Here is a 21,402-nt window from a genome sequence, read left to right on the forward strand (position 1 = left end):
CTCTGCAGTTGGGGTTTCTGAAGCCACTGTCGATGTCTGGTGGTAACTGTGGTGCAGAGCCCTGAGCCAGAGTTCCCTCTGGAAGGGAAAGCCACATGTTTCTGCAGAACTGGGAACCTCTTAGGGGCAGTCATTGCCAGTGTGTGTGTCTCTAGTGGAGCTCTTGGAAGGAGGCTGGAGTGGAGGAAGTCTTTATTCTGACAGTCTTCCTCCCTCCTCTCCCAAGGGTGTCTTAGCTACAAGTGGAAAGTTCCCTGCAAGTTCCTTTTTTTTTATTTCTTCCCTGAATAGGCATGTTCAGTTTTTATTTATGGACCCAAATGGTGACTAAGAGCCATTTTCAGTGAGTGTGGCCTAAACTTTTAGACATATGCAGATCCTTTTTAAGTAAGGATAAAGTGTAGTTGATTACAGAATGCTGTAAGTTCTGTGAGTAGGGGACTCTGGAAGCCTGAACCCACCTTCAGCATCTTGATATTTCTGCTGCAGCAGTCAGTTCCTCTGGGAGTGTCTTCTTCCTTCCCTGTCTCCTGCTTCTGTGGCACCTGACTGGATTTTGTGGAGAGTGAGTTAGAAGGGCTGTTGGCCTGGGGGCCAGTCCAGGCTGGGATGAGCAGATGGAGAGCAGCCCTGGGGAGGAGAACTGCTGGCTGAGAGGCTGGGCATGACCCATCCCAGCGTGGAACTGGATCAGCTTTAGGGTGCCTTCCAACCCAAACCACTTGGGGATTCTAGCACTGTGGAGGGTCTGTATTTTGGACCTGGTCAGGGGCTCGACAGTTGACCAACGTTTGAACTCATTGGAAACCACACAGAGCAAATAATTTGAGCCTTCCCTCCGTGGGAATGTGGGTTTGTTTCTCTACCTCATCTCGGACTGCTCACAAGAATTCAGGTTCTTGTGCTTTGATTTTCAGCCTTCATGTCTTTCTGCTCCCTGCTACAGAGAAGCACCTGGATCTGATGTTGGGAGCAACTGGATGAGCCCAGAAACAAAACTGGCTGTGAAATTTTCCTTGTTAAACATATTAAAACTTTAGATAGTCCCTGCTTTTCCGGTAAAGTGGTGCATTAATTTGGTCATTGGGGTGTGTTAATGAACAGCTACAACAAGTTTATGCAAATTTATGTGAAATTAGAGGATTGGCATATCAGGCAAGAGATCGGGGCAACTTTTTATTATTAAGTTGACATTGAAATATCTTAGGAAGATGCTAAATAAGTTTAGCAGTAAAAGGAAAATCAAGTAACTGTTTCACTGGCAGCACAGGCAAGTGCTGTGGGTTATTTGAATGCAATTTAAAAAGGCATTTAAAAACACTGAGTGTTTTAGTGGTAAGGAAAGTTGGGTGAATGACCAGAGACTTGAAGGTGGGTGGGAAGAGGCTGCAGTGTAGAGAAACGAAGAGTCTTTAGTTATTTCTCTTAATTTGTTTGCTCTAGTTGAGTTAAACCCAGGCCTGCTGTGACAGTCAGTGTAGCACTGCTCTGTGCTTGTGTGGGTTAATCTTTATCCATGCTCTTGAAAGAGAAATGGGAATTGCTAACACTGGAAATCACCTGGCTCATTCGGAAATGTACTTCTGGGAAAGTAGGTTTCATATACACCAGGGAAGCGACTTTCTTGAAATCCAAGTTTCAGGGAAGCCGTGGGCTTTCTTCAGCCACTGGGAGTTTAAGCATATGGAGATTTGTTCCTCTCAAGCCCTGTCTGTATTACATGTTATAGTCAAATTTATCATTTTTAAGACCCCTGAGCTGGCAGTAGAAGCACTGCAAACTATTTCATAGGTGTAGCTCAGGGATTTTAATGATGAAGTTGGTGAGCTGCTGGCGCTGAAGAATAGGAGCATCCAGGGCTGGAGCTTTCATGGAGGCCTGGAAGGGTTCATGGATGAGCTGAAAGATGGGAGTAGCAGTCAGAGGCGTTAACTCCGGGCGATGCTGGGGTTCTGGAGGGCCGGCCCGTGTGTTCCTGTTGCTGTTTGCGTTCCCAGCTGCCTGGCGCAGGGCTGGGGCTCCCGGGGGGAAGAGGCCGCGCTCAGCGCCGCAAAGCGCAAGCGTCGCGTCCGCGCCCCGCTGCCCTTGTGCGCAGAGTTTGATTTATTCCCCGCAAGGCTGACCGTGTGCTTTGCCTTCCTTGCAGGCTGCCCTCGGGAGCGGCGGTGGGAGGCAGTGGAGCTGGCCTGGGCAGCGGCACAGCCTGCACTCCCCGTGGCTCTGTGCTGAATGGCTGCGATGGCGCCCGCTCTCACTGACGCAGCAGCCGAAGCTCACCACATCCGATTCAAGCTGGCTCCCCCGTCCTCCACCTTGTCTCCTGGCAGTGCCGAGAGCAACGGCAACGCCAACAGCATCCTCCTGGCTGCCAACGGCACCAAAAGGAAAGCCATTGCTCCGGAGGATCCCAGTCTAGATTTCCGAAACAACCCTACCAAGGAAGAGCTGGGCAAGCTGCAGCCGCTAGTGGCCTCTTATCTCTGCTCGGATGTAACATCTGTCTCTTCAAAAGAGCCTCTGAAGCTGCAAGGAGTCTTCAACAAGCAGACAGTCCTTAAATCTCACTCTCTGTTATCTCAGTCCTTTCTGAAAACAAGTGATCTGTTGGGGAGGCAACCGGTGTTGGAATTCACTTTGGAGAATCTCAAAACAATGAGTACTAATAGCCAGCCACCTCTCCCACAAGCGCCTGTGAATGGCTTGGCCAAGAAATTGGCCAAAAGTACCAATTCAGACCATGAAAACTCTAGTTCTCTGAACGGTGGGAAGTGTGCTCCTCCTTCTGCTGCCCTCCAGACTGTTGACTATAATACAGGAGGTTCTGACCTGGGGGACCTGAAGACCGGCTTGACCAATTGCACTCTTCCGCACAGAAGCCTTGATGCAGAGCACGCAGCTCCCTTTAGCAATAACAGCGGTGCAAATAAACCTTCCCTGAACTGTGCAGAGCAGCAGTGGGTGCTGGAGGGCGGCGAGCCGCGGGTGCCCGGCGTCGGGAGCAGCAGGCTGGAGGAGCAGAAGCCTCCCGTGCTGGCTGCCCAGCACAGCGCCCTGGACTCGGAGATGAGGACCAGGGCCCTGCTGCGGCGGCAGGCGGACATCGAGAGCCGAGCCCGGCGCCTGCAGAAGCGCCTGCAGGTGGTGCAGGCCAAGCAGGTGGAGAGGCACATCCAGCAGCAGCTGGGCGGCTTCTTGGAGAAAACGCTGAGCAAGCTGCCAGCTCTGGACCCGCTGAGGCATCGCAGCCAGCTGATGCTGACCAGAAAAGCAGAAGCAGCCTTGAGGAAAGCTGCGAGCGAGACGGCTGCTTCAGAGGGCCTGAGCAACTTCCTGAAGAGCGATTCAATATCAGAAGAGCTGGAGAGGTTCACGGCCAGCGGCATGGCCAACCTGAGGTGCAGCGAGCAGGCCTTCGACTCGGATGTCACCGACAGCAGCTCGGGGGGAGAGTCGGACGTTGAGGAGGAGGAACTGACCAAAGCAGACCCAGAACAGCCCCATGTACCACTGTAAGTAGCACTCACTTGATTCCTTTCCATGTGGGGAGCAAGGTGGAAGGTGGCAGATAGATGCACGGTTTTGTAGGAACCTACGTTTTGGATGGTCTTTGGTCAAAGAATTGTTAAAACCAGCGCGGTGTGATTTGCAGCGCTGAAGATAAAATTGCTCATGCTTACTGGAAATAGTCTTTGGTGTTTTTGGAGCAGCAAATTGTGGAAATAATGGCTGGCTGGAGTGGTGCGAGCTGCAGTGCAAACCTGCAGTGCCATTAACAGTTCTCTCCAAGATGCTTTGGTCCTGTCTCCTGAAAGGAAAAGTTTGTTGTTTTACAACGGGAATATTTGTTGTAAACCTGTTGTGTAAACTAAGGCCAGTCTGAATCTGTGTAGCTGACAGCATATTTATGATTGGGGAATTATTTTATTTGTTAAATGAACTGCCTGGAAAATGATGCTCTGAAAGGATTTGGTTCAAGTGCCAGCGGAAGCGTGAAGCGAGTGTGCTCTCTTCTTGAATCTGGGAAATGATTGCTGGGAATTTTCTTCTTGTCTGTGAGTTGCATTAAATGATGACAACAGCTTTATAATTATGTTGTTAACTGGATGCTGTTTACATAAGTATTAGGTGTCAGTTTGTGTGTGGAGGAGGAAGATCCGTCTCAAGGCAAAAGGTCTTGAGACAGGTCAGGGAAGAAGGGAAATTTTTGTTCCAAACCCAGAATTTTCTCTGGGAGTGCATACCACAGTATTTTGCAAAAACCTCTTAAAAGGCCATATTCTGTGTCTAGTCTGTGAAATCTTGCTTGCATCAGTGATGATCTCTTCCACCCTGATGGACCTATTGAACCTCCGTCTGTGAAGTATCACCATGGTCAACAAAAAGGTCCCTGCATGGGCACAGGGGTCCTGGCTGGAATGCCAATGGCTTTCCCATCCAGGCTGGAAATAGTCACCAGGACTTGAGCATTCCTGTGCTGCCCTGGGATTGTTCAGATCTCTGGAGAAATAACTGAATGGATTTGGATACCTGTTGTCCAGAGTGTGGTGGTGACTGGTCAAGGGCTGTGTGACACAGATTTCACTGAGCTGGGTGGATGTGAGCAATGGGCACTTGGTAACTTCAGCATCCTCCCAGAGCATGCTCATGTGGATGAGTGCAGATAACCAGATGTTACAGCTTCTGCATACGAAATTCAGCTAAATGTCACATTATGTTTTGGGATGGTGGTGCAGGATGAGTTTCTGCATGTGAAGTCATAAATGGGGCTTGAGTTTGGGTTTCTCCCAGTGCCAAGCTGGCAGCTAGCTGATCATCGTGGGTGGACATAAAGGGGTTCTTGTATGGTTAGAAACAAGAGTTTAGTAACTCATTCCTGTTTTATAACATCCACAAACTTATTGTTGGGATTAGTAGTAGAATTGTATTTCTAATCTTGTGGTAGTTATTGGAGGAGACATTTGATTAAAAATCTGTCCAAAATAATACTAAATTTCCCATATTGTGGGTTTCATGGTTTCACGTGTTGTCTAGCAAAGTGAAATTTCCTTGCCACTCCCCTTAATCCCAAGAGGAAGTGCAGCATTCAGAGACACGGCGCGTGAAATTCTTTGCAGACTTTTCCACCCTTTGTGTTAGTCATGCCTTCACGTTCTGAGTGCTCTTAAAAAGCCAAAGATTTGAAAGCTAATAAAAAGACTGGTCCTTCTATTGTCTCTGGGTTCAGGAGCTGGTGTGTATGCACACTGGCATCCAGGCCAGGCCCTCCAGACCTCATTTAGAGTTGGTGCCCGTGGGTGCTCAGCGCTGACCTGGGTGGGTGCTGTGACATCAGCCCCAGTCTGGCACTGCCAGGGCTCACTGCGTGTTGCTGCTTGTTGGTGGAACTCCTCAAGTCAGCCTTAAGAGCTGGTCCAAGCTTCTGAGCACATCTAAAGGCCATTCTTCTGCAGCAGTGCTAAGAGGCAGGAAGGGAAGAGCTGAGTTTTCCACTGGGAAGTTGCCTTGGGCCAGCTGGTGCTGCAGAGCCATTGTTGTACATTGGTGTGAGTGCAGAGGCTGCTCAAGGAGGGCTGGGCTTTTTGTCTTTCTGAATTTACTTCTTAGAAGGAAGATGTGAACTCTGATTAATTTAATTTTGATGGTGAGGTGGGATATCTAAGTGTGTAATGGAGACATTCCAAACCCACCTGGACACGTTCCTGTGTAAGCTGCTTTGGGAGACCATGCCTTGGCAGGGGTTTGGACTGGATAATCTGCAGAGGCCCCTTCCAACCCCAGCAATTCTGTGATTCTGTGCACTCCTCATTGCTGGGTCACTGTCCCCTGGTGTTCTGCATTGCTTCTGCATGCCCCTGCCTTCCCCCCAAAAACTGCTCTTTGCTTCTGGACCTTTAGTGAGAGTTGTGCCACAAGGAGTGTCTGGGAGCCTGCTGGCCTTGAGTGGCCAAGTCACCGACCACCTCTGAGATTCAAGCAGAAGCACCCAAAAGAGACAAAGACATGTTTACATCATGCTTAGATAAGAGCTGACCTTTGAGTTTTTCTGGTGTGGTGGCATTCCAGAATCAGTATCTGGTCAAGGACAGACTTGGAAGCAGTTGTTCTGTTCTGACCTGCCTGGTCTCAGCTATGGGGCACCATCTCCCTGAGAAATTGCTCATTCCAGTGCTGTTGGGGATGGATCAGAACTCGGTAGGTCCTTGGGAAGCACTGCAGACCTGCTGCCCAGGAAGGTGCTGTCATTCAGGTGCATAACCAGGCCATCATGCAATGCATAAACAAAGCAGGGAGGGTTCACTCCACCTTTGGTAAAACCCTGCCAGCCATGGGCTTGGTTTAACGAGGTGCTGCTGCTGCTCAGGCTCCAATGGGGAGGGCAGGTGTGCAGGCAGGGCTGGGTGCTGCTGGGTCCTCTGCTGTGTTATCAAAGACCCCTGGGTTGGATTGACTGCTGCAGGTTAACTCTGCACAGCTGGGACTCTCCAAAGGTGTGAGCAGTGCAGAGGGAGGATCAGGAGCAGCTTTGCCTTTGCTGGGAGGTGAGGAAGGCAGGTGGGAGTTCCCCTGTGGAGAATCCAAACTTCCTTGGCTGGGTGTGACTGGAGGCAGCAGCTCCTGAGATCCTGTGTGACTGTGGAAGGGCCCAGGTGCCCTCTGGGGTGGGCAGCCCTGGCAGTGTCCAAGGCCAGGCTGGACATTGGGGCAGCCTGGGACAGTGGGAGGCGTCCCTGCCCATGGCAGGGGTGGCTCTGGGTGGGCTCTGAGGTCCCTTCCAAGCCAAACCATTCCATGGCTTTATGTTGCTGTCAGCATGCTGGGATCAGGAGCTGCTTGTGAAAAGTGCTTCAGAGAAGGGCAGGGAACTCTTCCCAGTGCTGGAGGGCTGCTGGCTGAAATCCGGCTTGTGTGGCTGAGTGATGATTTACAAAGTCACCAAAGTCCTGTTGTTTCTGTGTCCCTGTGCTAATACATATAAATAGGAAATATTTCATGTGGCTTGTGCATCTTTATAGTATAGTATTGCTTTTCTCAGACTGGTGGTTTCTTTGATTGTGTTGGATTTACCTGCAGACAAGTTTAATCAGAATTTGTCAATTATTTTTGGCTGGTTAGTGACCTGTGCTAAGCAGTGATGTAGACATGAGCTGGTGAGTTGTAGGCGATTTAGTCTCTCTAATCCTCAGCTTCAGTCTGTATCATGGAAAAAAATTCTGAAAAGGTAATGAAACCAAATATTTAACTGGGACTTATCTTTTAGCTCAGGTTTTCTTATCTGGCGAGTCACTGTTTGGTTGGCAATTGCATCGAGCTGCTGAGAGGGAGCTGAAGTTCCTGGTGACCAAATTCTCACACCTCTGGCTTCCCACAGAACCTTTCCAAGGGTCAGGCAGTCCCTGCAGTGTTGTGGTTGTTCGGATGCCTATGGCCACGATGCCTGAGCACACTCTAATTATTCCCATTTACTGATGGGCAATGCCAGCACCTTCTGCACTTTGGTGTTGCAGTGAATCATTCCCAGCCCGCTGTTGTCTCCTCCCTGCACTGCGTCACCTCGTGCTGCCGGGATTTCTGAGTTGCTGGGCTTGGAGCAGTAATTAAGATTTCTCCCAGCTGCTTTTCCCAGCACTGCTTTCCAAGTGCTGTGCTGGGGGTGAATGCATTGGGTTGGGGGTTGCTTGAGGGGTGGCTGAAGTTGGTGCCTCAGCTGACTGAGAAATGGGATTTAGTGATTCTGATTTTTTTCTCTTGAATTTGTTTTTCAAGCAAGGACATGATAATGAAGCCTGCATCTCAAGGCTCATTAAATAATATTTCTCAAATCCATGACTTCATGGAACTATGATTCAGATGGCAGATCCCACATGTAATTCAGAAATCAAATCCCACACCATGAGGACTAAGGAAGCTTTTCCTGCTGGTTACAGACATATTTCACTAAATGATTTATGCAAAGCAATCCTAAATCCTAAGTCTCAGTCTTTGTCACTTTTTCAGTCACCTGCTTGGCACTTTGGGTGTTGTTTTTTGTTGAATTTTAACTATGCTTGTAGGTACTGTGTTTTTCAGCTGTTTATTAGAACTTGCTTATGTGTTGTCTGAGTGAGTTACTGGTCTCAGCAGGATGTGTTGGTCAGGAGAGAAGTCCTGCAAGCTCTTTCAGTCAGAAAGAGAGAGCAAATCCTGAAGTGTTCTTGCTTAGCATTTGAAAGCAGAACAATAGAGTGGTTGATTGTTCAAAAATGCTTAATCAGGTATCCGAAGTAAGTAGGACACTCCAAGTCCCTCTTAGTTTTAAGGAAAGAGGGTGAACGAGAATAGTCAGTTATTTCTCAAAGAGATGCTGGTCCAGTGCACCTTTTATAGATACTATGGGTGTCTAATGAGTTGTTTCTGAGTTTTATGAGAGCCTTGATCGTGGTGCAGAGCTCACTGGAGGGTTGGTGCAGGTCGGTGGTTGTATAAATACTTTACTTTTCATTGGAAAAAAGTCACAACATCTAAAGCAGCAAACAAAAATTTTTTAGAAGTTTGTGAATGCGAACTGGTGTTAAAAACCCAGTGTGGTACTTGTCTGCTTTGCTGTAGTCTCCTCTGAAATTGAAGTCGGTGTTTGAGAGAGGGAAAGGGGCCCTGTTCAGAGCTAATCTCCAATATTGGAGTCTAATATTCCTCTGTGGGGGAAGGGAAGGAATTTTACACTGGGTTACACCAGCATCTGCAAAGAGCCACAGCTCAGAGCTGCGTTTTTATTTATGCCGGTACTGACAAAAAATGAGTGTATGGCTGAGATTAGAATTACTGCGTGGCTGAGATTACAGGTGGAGCAGCAGTGAACGTGGAGTTCCTGAAGGAGGAGGCTGTGAGGGTTCTGCTCACAGGTTTGGGTTTTCATTCTGCACTCCCTGAGCTTCCCCCTTTTGTTCTCTCCTCCCGCAGATCCCTTCTGCTTGCACTCGCTCGGCAGTGCTAGACTTCCAGCTGGGGGAAAATGTTTTTCTTGCTAAACTGGCACTACCCCAAGAGATTTTTCCACAGAGTGTGTTTTGGGCACACCCTGGATATGGATGGGGCGTTTTGCAAGTGTCTCGTTTCAAAGGCTTGGAGAGCTCGGTGTCTGTGCTGGGCCGGCCTCAGATAAAACGCTTTAGGTAGGAGAGAACTCCAAAAATCGGCTTAGGTTTTATGTGCTGGGTTTTGGAACGAAAGGAAGGGCTTAAAATATAAATAGGTGAGGGCCTGTGTATTGACTGGGAATTCAGATGGGAAGTGGGAAGAGAAGCTTGAGTTGCCATCGGGTTTGTTGCAGTTGCCCTTCACATCTCTGGAGCCAACTGGGACTGATTCAACTCCCCAGAGCACTCAGAGTTGTCTCTGCTTGTGGCTCTCTGCATTTAAAAGATTTGCTTTCACTTGAAGTACTGGAATGGTTTGCTTTAGTAACATCCAGCTCCTTCTTTTCTTTACCTTTTTTTCTTCTTTTTTTTTTTTTTTTTTTTCCCTGTCCTATTTCTTTTCTTTTCACCCCCCTCTGACCTTCCCTGGGATAAGGTTACTTTCTGGAATGCCTGCTCCAGGTTTGACCTCAGCACTGAACAAGCTATTTATGGGAAGGGTACCTGGCACAGGCATGAGTTAAGGATTTGCTAACGATGCCTGGGATTTTCCTGTAAAACATTTCATTGCATTGCATCAGCAGGAGGGGGATGATGCTTTGGTGAGGGAGAGTGTTTGAAAGGGGACAGTCAGAGTCTTGTGCTCTGAGGCTTTCTGTTCGCTGCTTTTGCCGTGATGATGGAGTGGCTCAGAAATTCTGTGGCACATTGGTCATGTGGAGGGTGTTTTCCCTTTCAGTGCCCCTCCCAGAGCGGGCTGAGCTCTGTGCCAGGGCTGAGCTCTGTGCCAGGGCTGTGCCGTGCCACGAGGGCACCCCAGGTGTGCTGAGCTGCTGGCTCAGGTGGCTGCTCTGTGCCCCGTGCTCATGTGCCAAACGAGATGTTCCTGCACGGCTCCACTTCTGCTGCCTTGTGGATGAGCCCTGGGTGTGCTCAGTCTGTGCTTCCTGCCTGTGAACCACAGAACCACAGCATGCTGTAGGTGGGAAGGGACCTCAGAGCCCACCCAGAGCCAGCCCTGCCATGGCAGGGACACCTCCCTGTGTCCCCTGTGTCCCAGTGTCCAGCCTGGCCTCGGGCACTGCCAGGGATCCAGGGGCAGCCACAGCTGCTCTGCTCAGAGTGGAATTCCAGAGAGTTTTCAATGTCATTTTGCTGCCTCCTGACTTGGGTGGATTTGTGAAAAGTGACTTCATTTGGCTGCTGGCTTAATGAAATATTCAGTCATTTAAAGCAATGCCCCCCCCCCAAAAAAAATATACACCCCCCACTATAATAGTGACTTTTTTTTATATTAGGCTCAAAACATTTGATCATCAAACTACCCAAAGAGGGAACTAAGGATGGTCAGGGTTCTCCTCATGCAGCAGAGCTTTAGGCTTTTGTATTTTGTGACATTTTAGCAGTTTCCATAGTAACACATAACGATGTTGTAAGAAATGTTGCAAGAATTTTATTTGTATAAGGGAGGACTTTCAAATATTAATGGAAAGCAGTGTGAATTGGAGGGAAATGTGTGTGATGGGAGGCAGAGGGAAGGGTTTGATGTAGTGCCTGGAGTGAGCAGCCATCCGTAGCTTGAACTGGTCTTGGCCAGCAGACAGGAAAATAAGAGAGCTTCAGTCATCTGGGGAGTGTTTACCACGAAATCTTTCCTCTCCGGTGCTGTAGGTGAAGCTTGGAAATATCTGCAGTTGCTCCTGGTCCAGGTAAAGAATATTTTACCTCCAAAGTGCTTCTCATCCCAGCCCCTGTGCAGCTGAAGCTCATCTCTTTCCATGATGTTAAAGATGTGGAGCTGTTCCCATCAGTGTTCGTGGGGGGCTGTAGGCTTAGCTGAGATAAAATTGGATGTCTTCATTTAGAAGCCTTTGAGGCAGCTCATGGGCTCAGCCTGCATTTCCTGAATTCCCTGGTGGCTCCCCATTAATAAATACCCAGTGCAGAGCTTTGGCTGTTTCAGGGCTGGTGATGGTGCATTAGCAAATCCTTCCCTGCAAATCCATCCCAGCCCTGAGCTGCTCTGCCCCCAGCTCCTGGGCTCTTCCCCTTCCTTGTGATGCTTTTCTCCACTGGAGTCCCACATCCCAGTGGCCAGGGGAGAATATTTCTGCTCAGATCTGTTGCTATTCCTAGGCTGGGACAGTTGCATGAATAAAAATCGCAGCAGCTAAATCTGCCTATTTTTGTGTGAATTGGAGCCCTTCTCCATGTGACTTCTGCTATTCCCGTGCTGGCTATTTCAAAAAAATGAGACAATCAGCCTTCTGTAGATCTGCATTTTGAATGCAGAACACTTGCAGGGCTCTTGCTCCATGTATGCAACATTTTGTGGTGTTGGCTTTTTACTGTCTCAGGCTAAAACAAGAAAATGATTCTCTCTCTGCTCCTTTCATGTGTAGGTAGCTCTCCTGCCATTAGCAGAGATTTCTGAAAGTCAAAGGCAAGGTGCTGTTTATACTGAGGCAGCAGAAAAGAATGTGAAGAAACCGAGCACGTTAGGAAATCTCCCAAGGCATTAACCACTTTTCCTACGTCAGGGTGGATTAAATTGATACAGATTAATTTTCAAGTATTTTTCATTGTAATAGACACAGCAGAGTGTCGTGTAATGACTTCTCCAAGGTTCGTTGTGCATATATTGGTCAAAATCATCCCATTTTAAATAAAATAAATCTGTTTGAGTAGTAGCCAGCCACTTAAAGAAGATTTCTCAGTGTGATGATTCATATTGTGCCTAAAGACAGCTTTCCATGCTCAGCCCTCGCTCTCTCCCCCTACCATCCCCCTCTCCCTGCCTCTGGAAATGGGCAGGAAGCCCGAGCCAGCTTAACTCTTAGTTATTTAAACCTACTTTTAATAAGTGTTACTTGTAAAAAATCTTACCTGAAGGCTCTGATTGACATTTTGTTGTGTGTTAGATTTTAACCTGGTTTATGAAGTGTGTAACTGCTGGTATTTCTTTTTTAGCTGTTTTTTTTTTTTTTTTTTTTTTCCCTGCATGTGAGCTGTTCTTTGAATTCTCCCTCACAGGCTGAAATTACATCTGTCTCCAGTTACAGTGGTTCTGTGCTGGTTCGCTGTTTTGTGTGAATCTTTCACTTGTCAGAGCGGCCCCAGAGCCCCTCCTCTCCCTCCTCATCACCTCTCCGGGCTATGCATGGCCACATCTTTTTAATGGAAAGAGTTCTAGTTCTTTTTGCAACTAATTCTCCTGCATGCTGGCTCTGGAGACACTATTTATTTTCAAAATAGTGTCCTCTGAGGAGCGAAAATTTTCATGACCTCTCCTAGTTGTGGTGGCACAGCTCTGGCTTTGTTTTTTCCCCCCTTTCTCTCTGTTATGTTCAACTCCTGAAACCAAACCCCTCCAGGCTGGGTACAGGTAAGCCCTGATCAGATTAGCTGCTCTGCAAATTGATTTGGTTATTGTACCAATGTTTTCTTGTGCTTGAGCAGTGAATTTGTGTGCCACGACAAGGTGCTCATCTCTGAGAAATTAAAAGAAAAATGACTCGAGCGCTTCAGTGGCTTTGTGAAGAGCTAGTGGAAATTGTCACAGAATATCTGGAGTTGGGGAGACCCACAGGGCTGAGCCAGTCCGGCAGTCCCACCCTGTGCCTGTTGGAAAGGTGCTCTGTGAAATCCTTGCGGTGCTCAGCGATGCAGCTCCTCGAAAGAGGAGGATGAGGAGGAAATGTTGTGGGTGTTGTGTTCGCTGTTGTCACTCTGTGAAGGTTCTGGTTGTAATTCCCGGATCTTTCAGCCGTGCTGCCTGGAACAAGGGTGGAGTGCAGGACTGCAGCAGGGAGGGGAGCCCTGAGCCCCTCGCAGCTCTAACGAGGGGTCCCCGCTAATGAGGGGCTGGAGCTGGGAGGTGCTGGGTGAATCTGCTGCAGGAATCCTCTCCTCATTGTTTTCCTCTCATGTTGTGGCATTCCTCAAAATCCCTTTCATCTGCTCTTGCCTGCTTGTTAGCAGCCGTCTGCATGCAGAGCACTCGGCTACTTTCAATCTTTGCCTTATATAATTGAAGTTTTCCCCCCCCTCCTCCTTTTGGAGCTTTCTGGTAGGATTTTTTTTTTTTCCCTCTCTGATGTAGGTGTTCGAATTTTTCAACTAGTCAAAGTAGTACATAAAGAGATCTTCCTGTTCTGGGCTTGCTGCAGTTATACTGGGAAAAAAAAAATTACTTAAATTTATTATGCCTGGGAGAAAAGTTTGGTGCTCAGAGCAGCAGCTGTGGCTGCCCCTGGATTCCTGGAAATGTCCCTGGCCAGGGCCAGTGGGGCTTGGAGCAGCCTGGGCCAGGGGAAGGTGTCCCTGCCATGGCAGGGGTGGCACTGGATGAGCTTTAAGGTCCCTCCCAACCTAAACCATTCTGTGATTCTGTAAAACTGTAATTTTCCTTCCAGTTTGAGGGACTGCGATGAAAATTTTTAAGCAAGCATATTTAGGGAAGCCTTTTCTCTTCTTTTCCTTCTTTTTCTTTTTTTCCTGTTGGGTCCTACAGAGCTCTGCTGGAGCTTTAGAGTGAGTTGGGTGCTCGTTGCCCAGGGGTTGGGATTTTGTTGGATGAGGAATAGTGGGATGTGCCTGTCCTCGCTGCCCTTGGGAACTGCTGACCTGCTGCAAACAGGAGCATTAATTGGAGTAATGGAGCTGCCCTGTGTTTCACTTCATTTCTGAGAGTACCTTGTCCAAAAGCATCTTGGGTTTATTTATTTAGCTGATGCTTGGTGAGATAAAGGGGGTTCTGAGAATTTGTGATTATCTCCTTAGCTGTGGCTCCTGCTGCTGTCTCAGAAAGGAGACAGGTAGGTCCCTCCTCCTCCTCCTCCTCCCTGCCTGGAGAGCAGCAGCTGCCCGGCTCTCTCCAGGATTAATCGTCTCCATCCAACCTCTGATTGGTTTTTGACACGCATTAGGGCAGAGAGCTGATGGAAAAGTGTTGTCTTCCTTCACAGAGATGTCTTGGGGAATGTAGAAATCCATGCAAAAATCTCCCTTTTCCAGTCACTCTAATTGCCTGTTAGCTCAGAGCTGGGTAATGTCACTTCTCAAGTTGCATTTATTGCACAAGATTGTATGATAATTTCAGAGGGACGTTTTCCCTTTTACCAAGGTTCTTTTCTTTTTTATTTGGATGGAAACATCCCACCCTCTCCAGTCGTCCTGAACTCCCTGGCCCTTGGAGCGAGCTGGCAGTGCAGACTGCACGGGCTCATTACACTTCCAGTTCTTACCACAGCTCCTCTAATGAAAAGAAATGGTCATGTGTGTTCCAGAGCTGGGAATCCTCTGGACCTGGGGGGGTTCAAGTGTGTGCTGCTTTGGCTGCAGGTGGCCCTTGGCCCTCGGGAGGCTGTGCACTAATGGACTCACAGCCACGGCTCTTTGTTCCTGCTACAATGACTTTGGTGTTGGCTTTCCTTGTGAAAGCCTTGGCCTCAGAGTTTGTGGATGTGTTTGAAAGCCTGCCAGGTGAGGTTGGATGGGCGGCAGGAGAGCCCTGTCCCAAAGCAGGGAGGTGTCAGCCCAGCCCAGGGTGAGCTCGGGGAGGGTCCTGGGGCCGTGCAGGTCCCTGGCCTTGGGAAGGGCTCTCAGCCCAGTCCCGGTGGCCTGAGAGCCTCTGTTCTGTTCTTTGTGTGAACCTTTTTTAGTTTTACCAAGCATTAAGGTCTGGAGGATGTTGTAATGCTCCAAACTATTCTCGTTTGCTGCCTTTCCTCATGGGTGACTTGACTGAAAGTTGCCCAGCTCAGTTGTTTTGGCTCTTGTCCTGGCTTACAGACATGTGAATGTGACATGCTTTGCTTCTGCTTGTAAATAAAAAACCTAAATTATAAAAAAAAGGTCTAGTATTCACTTCTCCAGAAAAGCCCAACTCCTAGAAAGTGGTGACTGCAGAGTGAGTAATGCTCCATTCACTCCCACTCCCTCTTCCCCCAAAAGAACAGGAAAACCCTCCTGAACACATCTTTGATAGAAAATCCTCCTGATGAGATTGATGTCGTGATTTTTTGAGAGACTGAGGAGATTTGGGATAACGATGGAAGCTCTGCTTTTTGGATGAGATGCTTCAATGGAAACATCTTCTAAAAATATCCTATCTACAAGAAGAATCTATTCTTGCAAATTGGAGCCCAGTATTAAAGAACATACTGCTGGTTGCAAAGGGTCCAAATTAAAGAAACAGACCAATATTCCCCTTTCTCTTTTTGCTTTCCAACTCCTTACAGAATTGCTGGATATTTATTGCAGACTTTACACAGCATGAAGATAAAACTGGAGAATGAGATGCTCCAAACTGTGGCACTTGAGCTGCAGTGGAGTTTGCTCAGAAGGTAGAAAGTGGCCGATTGCTCTGCACATCCCTTTATTCTGTCTCCTGCCTCGTGTCTTGGCATGAAACAAACATTATCTAGTCCTTGTGAAAAGTCCTGGAGTAGAGAATGTGTCTTGGCTGAACCTGATTGAAAGGGCTGAGGAAAATCTATCCAAGGAAAATAAATTTCTGGTGGAGCAGCCAACAGAGTGTGTGACATGAATCACTTCTGGAGGGATGGGGGGACAGAGAGGTGGTTTTGATTGGGCTCTGGGAAATATGGATGAAGGGGGGGGATAAAGACCCTTTTTATTTGTCCTTACAGACACAGTTAAGATATAACCATCTCTTTATAGCCTAAAATAATTCAGTTCTTAGTGTTTTCTCACCACTTCTTGTTCCCATGGCTTCTCTTTCCACCTTGTACCCTGAGCTTTCTGATCCTCTCTAAATCTTGCAGAAGAGCATCTCCCTTTCCTCCTGCTCTGTGGACCATGGAGTTGGGTATCTCAGGGCAGTGTTGGCTTTCATCCCAGAGGGAATTGGATGCATTGGTTTAAATTTAACTTCCTAGGGTGAGGTCTCCCTTGTTTTGGGGCAGAGCAGAAGGGAACCAGGGAACTTCCCATCTCTGGAAGTGTCGCAGGCTGGGCTGGGGAGGTGTCCCAGCCCATATCAGGGAGTGGAGCACGATGGTTTTTTGTAAGGTTTGTAAGGTCCTTGGCAGCCCAGACCATTCTGGGCTTCTGTATCTGCACATCCCCCAAAGTCCAGCAGTGACAGCAACCCCACAGAGCTGCTCTGGGGTCAGTGTTTGGGGACCCCACAGAGCTGCTCTGGGGCTGCCCAGGCTCTGGGGTCAGTGTTTGGGGAGGCACCTCACAGGGCTGCTCGTGTAGGGAGGGAGAAGAGCTGGCAAAGCACCCCTGGGTGACAGGGACACGGTTCCCTGGCTGCTGTCTGTGCTGTCCCCGTCCAGCCCTGTGGGGTCGGGGTTTGTCTGTCCCCTGTGGGGTGTGTCTGTCTGTCCCAGTGCCTGTCCCCCTGGCTCCCAGGCTGGCTCAGGAGCTCCCTGTTCCCCTGTTTGCACTCCCAGCAGGGAGGAGCCCTGCAGGAGCAGAGGCAAACCTGCCACGTCTGCTTGATACAGCCCCGCATTGTCCTTGACAAGGAAAGAGCCTTCCAGTAACTCACCTTGCCAGCAAGAAATAGGATTTATTTTTCAATTTTTTTTATTAGGAGCAGCTGAGTTGCTTGGAATCAGTACAGTGTTTAGTGACACCCAAGGAGGATGTGCTTTTGTGAATAGAAAATGCTGCTTAATTGCTCAAGACGGCAGTTTATTCTTTCACATTATGGAATTGCAGTCAGTGTGAACCCAGCAATGTGGCTCTGAACTCATTATTTTGATTTCTTGCTCGCTGCCTTGACATAGTAGAAAGCATCTTTCCCTTGCAGAATGAAATGCTGAATCTTTCTGTTCTAAATGAGATTAAATTAATACTGCATTCTGGGGAGCTCTTCTACAAATAATCAGCAGCATTCTGCTCTTCTGCAGGATTGTGTTAATCATCAGACATGAGTGGAAGGACTGTGGCCACATAAAGCTGTGTAACAGGCCAGCAAAAACCTGGAAAGTGCTGATGGATAACTCAGGTATCTCTGGGAAGAGAAGCAGGCTGCAGGAATCCTGAGTCACAGAAATAAAATAAATATAATTGACTGTACATTTCCCAAACAGCAGCTGAATCCAACTGTTCTAAAGTAAAAACGGTTTTGTTTTCTCCTGAACATGTGATGTACAATCCTTTTTTTAGCTGCTGGTGTTTTTTAAACTATAGGGAATTGTGAATGACTTGTGTGAATTTATAGTGAGTTTTGAAAGGCTTGAAAGCATTTTGGAGTGTGTATGTGTGTACACACTGTGCGTGGTATACAACCAACTTTTTTAAGGAAGCCTCTGTGTTTATTTAGGTCCCAGCAGTTTGAGGCTCCTGCTCTCATCTCTGTAGTTGCAGGTATGGTTAAGTTTGTTGGCTGCAAGGAGGAAATCTGCAGTGTCTTTTTCAATGCAATCTCAATATAATTTTATTAAAGCAGGTTTTAGGACAAGCAGGAGGTGAGATCTGCAGCACCAGTGTTTTATCTTCATTTTCTAACTTGCTGTGGCAAAAGCAGAGAGCTGTTAGATAAGGAGATTTTAAAGATGAGACTTGTCAGTAAGAAAACAGCCAGTAAGCCTTGCTTAGTCAGCCTTCAAATGGAATTAAGTGGTTGCAAATTAATTTGTTCTTAATAAACTAAACTGAACACAGTTACCAGGACTTTGTTTGTGAGGTCCAGTAGACTTCTTGTAGCTTTTTTGTTGTTGAAAGTTCTCTTTTTATATCAAGGGACATAAATCCTGGATTCTTTGCTGCCTTATGAAGGTCAACATCAGGATCGTCCTATATCAGTCTGGAAAGTTTTGCCCAAAACCTTTAAGTGCTGCTTTTTAGCTCCTATTGGCCTTACTCTCCCCTTTTTTTTTTTCTCCAAACTGGAGACTGTGAAGGTGTCTGCTGCCACACTTGTAATGGAAGAGGATGCACTGGGGGGGAAATGCTGCCTGGGCACGTTCTGTTTGGCAAGCTGCAGTTGGAGCAGCGTTGCCTATTGCCCCAGATCTCCAAGGATGAGCCTTTCACAGGCTCTTAGTGGGAATAGTTGACATAGTTTGCATGCAAAGATTTTTTTTTTTAATAAGTATAAATAATCCTTGACCAAAGCCCAAGTGGGCTTTGCAGCATTTTGCTTTTTCCCTTAGAGAAATAAAGGGAAAGTGCTACTCTGGGAGGTAAGAGTTCAGCTCTGGAATGTGCCTAAACATGCTCTTGTGACTTCCCTGGCGAGCACGGAGCATCTGTGCTGTGTGAGGAGCTGGGGGCAGTGAGCTGGGGGCAGCAGGGGTCACCCAGAGCCCCGGTGGCTCTCTGAGCTTCGCTGGCTCGCTGTGGCCACCTCTGCTGTGCTCCCGGAGCTCTTCCAGCCCGGACAGGTGTCTCCCTGAAAATATGTGCCAGTGTTTGCTGTCTGCTGGGGAAGAACAGTGTTCCTTTGTCGCTGTTTGGGGAGAGGAGGGAAGCCAGCCAAGTTCAGTGCTGCTTCATGGCAGAACATATCTCAGTCCTTTGAAGTTGTGTGCCTTTTAAAACAAGACCATCTAGACTGCAGCTCTGCAATTCTTCCTTGCATTCACTGAAACGTGCTCCAGTTAGAGATGTGTTCTTCTACTAAGATTTCTTCTATTAAAATTAATTCTGTCTACTTTTTAATCCTCTTTCTTTTCCTGCTCTGATGTTTGGGAGAGAGCTGCTAGTTCTCTATCCTTTTGGGGGACACAACAAACCCAACATTTCTGCTAGTCAGTCATCTTCTTGCTCTCAAATGCCACCTCTTTTAAATACCTGGGCTCCAACTTTGGGCATAAAGACTGGACATCCCTTCAGTTCCTAGGAGATAAAACCAAGTGTCTTGATGCAAGAAATGTTGCCTGTCAAAATAAGTTAATAAGATGCTGGCAAAGGTTTTATTTCCTGGAGAGTGTTCAGCTGAACTTCATGGTTTCCCCATTCCTTCGTGGGAATCTCTGGATCTGGGTGCAGTTGGTTGTTGAGAAAGATCAGGGTGGCAGTGGCACTTGAGTGGTTTTGTGAAGTTTTTTGTTGTAGGTCCTGGGAGACAATTCTCAGGAGATGTAAAAACACATGGGCTCCCGTTATAGCAGTTGAGTTTGCACGGGGAGGGATTTGTACATGTGTGTCCTGTTAAATCCCATTTTCACAGGGAGCTTTCCAGTGGAGTTGGGAGTGGGTACGTGGTGTGCTGGGCTGCTGCAGTTAGCAGTGAACTGAATTAAAACCTCCTCCCTGAGAGCTGCAACTCCTGACACTTCCCAGCACAGGTTCAACTCCATTCACTCACTGTTAAAATTCTCCTTTTCCATTCAGCAGGAATTCGTGTCCTGCAGGGAGCACTGAGCACAGATGGGGATGTGCCTTTGGGGGGATCCTTTCAGGCTCAGGGTGGGCACCAGCAGGAATTTGTCCGTGGGAAGGGTGGTCAGACACTGGCAGGGGCCACTCAGGGCTGGGGACACACTGGGGACCAGGCACAGCCTGGGCTCCGTGGGCTGGGAGATGTTTTCCAGCCCAGATGAGTCTGTGATTGCCACACAAACTGTGATCTGTGCTGGGTGCTCCAGGGTGAGCTCCCTGTTCCTGAGCAGTTCAGCTTCAGGACTGAAGGTTGGCAGAGGGATGTGCAGACAGATATTGCTGTTTTCTGCTGTTAAATATAATTTTGGGCAGTTGCACACAGCAGCCTCTTGTCCCCCTGGCACAGATCAATAAATCCCAGTGATGGATTTTCATCCCTTATTCCCAGAAAACTGCTCAGTTCCTGCTCAGGCTGTGTGGGTGCCTGCAATCCTCTCATGGCCCTGGCAAGGGCTGAAACTGCTCCCAGCTGCCTCGCTGGCCTTTGTGTGGTCATCAGTTTATTTGAGAGCTGGGAGTGTGTTAAAAAGGTTCTGTAATGCAAAGTATTTGTCACTTAGAAATTGGACTTGTATTTTCTGTGTTACCATGTTTTAACTCAAAACTTAAGGCAGTATTGTTATTTTAGATGTAATTATAAGCTCCAGCAGGGCTCCTGTCTCTTTCTATAGTATTCTATACTTACTGAAAATACCTGAGAAGCGAAGCATAGGGGAGGTGATTGATTAACACTGCTCCCTGTTGGAGCAGGAATGAAGCTAAGGCATATTCTAGTTGTTCAGTAAGAAGGTTTCTATTGAAGGTGCCATTTCTCCATCCTGAATCTCCTCTCCCCTGGAGCCTGTTCCAGGTCTGCCTGTCTCAGTCAGCCCAGGGCTGAGCTCTGAGCTCTGGTTTTTGTGCAGGGCTGAGTTCTGAGCTCTGGTTTTTGTGCAGGGCTGAGTTCTGAGCTCTGGTTTTTGTGCAGGGCTGAGTTCTGAGCTCTGAGCTCTGGTTTCTGAGCAGGGCTGAGTTCTGAGTTCTGAGCTCTGGTTTCTGAGCAGGGCTGAGTTCTGAGCTCTGGTTTTTGTGCAGGGCTGAGTTCTGAGTTCTGAGCTCTGGTTTTTGTGCAGGGCTGAGCTCTGCTCCTGCCACAGGAACGTTCCCAGTGCTGCCAGAGGCTCCCAGGGGCACTGGGAGCTGCAGCCCCACAGCCCAGGCTTGGGAATGCCAGGAACAAGGACAATATTCACAGCTCCAGCCAGGCTGTTTCCCATTAGGAGTAAGAAAAATGTGAAGCCCTAGGAATTTTGTCAAGGCTTTTGATATGTGAGTACTCAGTGTTCTGCAAGAGGAAAATAAACTTTGATTAAAGACTGAACTCTGTTCCAGAAAGTCCCAGCACAATCCAGAGAGGCTTGTTCAGGTACCAGGAGTGTTGGGTTGAAGCCTCTTGCTGTGGCTCTCCATGGGACTTTTTGTGGAAGCTTGGAGGCTTCTTTCATTGCTTCTTGCCTGAATCTCCTTTTGGAACTTACTACACATAAATATTTACATAAATATTCAATGTTTATATGTAATACTTTGGTTGACCCTTTTAGAGCTTTTCTTTTGCTGAAGCTTCTCATTGAAGGTTTTGCTGTCACACTGTGAAGGTCAGAAAAATTCTATGGACCATAAAGTGGAGACTTTTCAAGCTCTCTGGGTATCCCATGGCAAAAGTGAAGCTGCTTTTTTTCCTTGTTTTGAGGATAATCTTCTGCCATTTAGGAATGGTTTTTGATATTATTTGCTTTTAGAAACTTGACTGTGTGGATTTCTGTTCCATGTCTCCAAAAAGCAGACATTTGTGGAGCTGTGTACTGACAAGCAGAAAGACAAATTCAGAATAATCTGCTCTGGAAAGAATCCAAGTGTTTTAATTTGTATGTAATTCTAGTATCTC

General features: G+C 47.7%; 1 protein-coding gene across 4 annotated transcripts in view; it reads left to right on the forward strand.

Annotated features, from left to right (window-relative positions):
- The window catches only part of KANSL1 (KAT8 regulatory NSL complex subunit 1), a 74,402-nt gene that overhangs the window by 13,653 nt on the left and 39,347 nt on the right, over positions 1–21,402 (forward strand). For all 4 annotated transcript variants that reach the window (XM_088179545.1, XM_088179546.1, XM_088179544.1 and 1 more), the window contains exon 2: positions 2,147–3,509. In XM_088179545.1, coding sequence (XP_088035671.1) covers positions 2,230–3,509 — 1,280 coding nt within the window. In that variant the 5' untranslated portion in view covers positions 2,147–2,229. The remainder of the gene's footprint in view (positions 1–2,146; positions 3,510–21,402) is intronic.

The sequence above is a fragment of the Sturnus vulgaris genome, chromosome 27, assembly GCF_052056855.1.
Source record: "Sturnus vulgaris isolate bStuVul1 chromosome 27, bStuVul1.hap1, whole genome shotgun sequence".
Taxonomy (NCBI): domain Eukaryota; kingdom Metazoa; phylum Chordata; class Aves; order Passeriformes; family Sturnidae; genus Sturnus; species Sturnus vulgaris.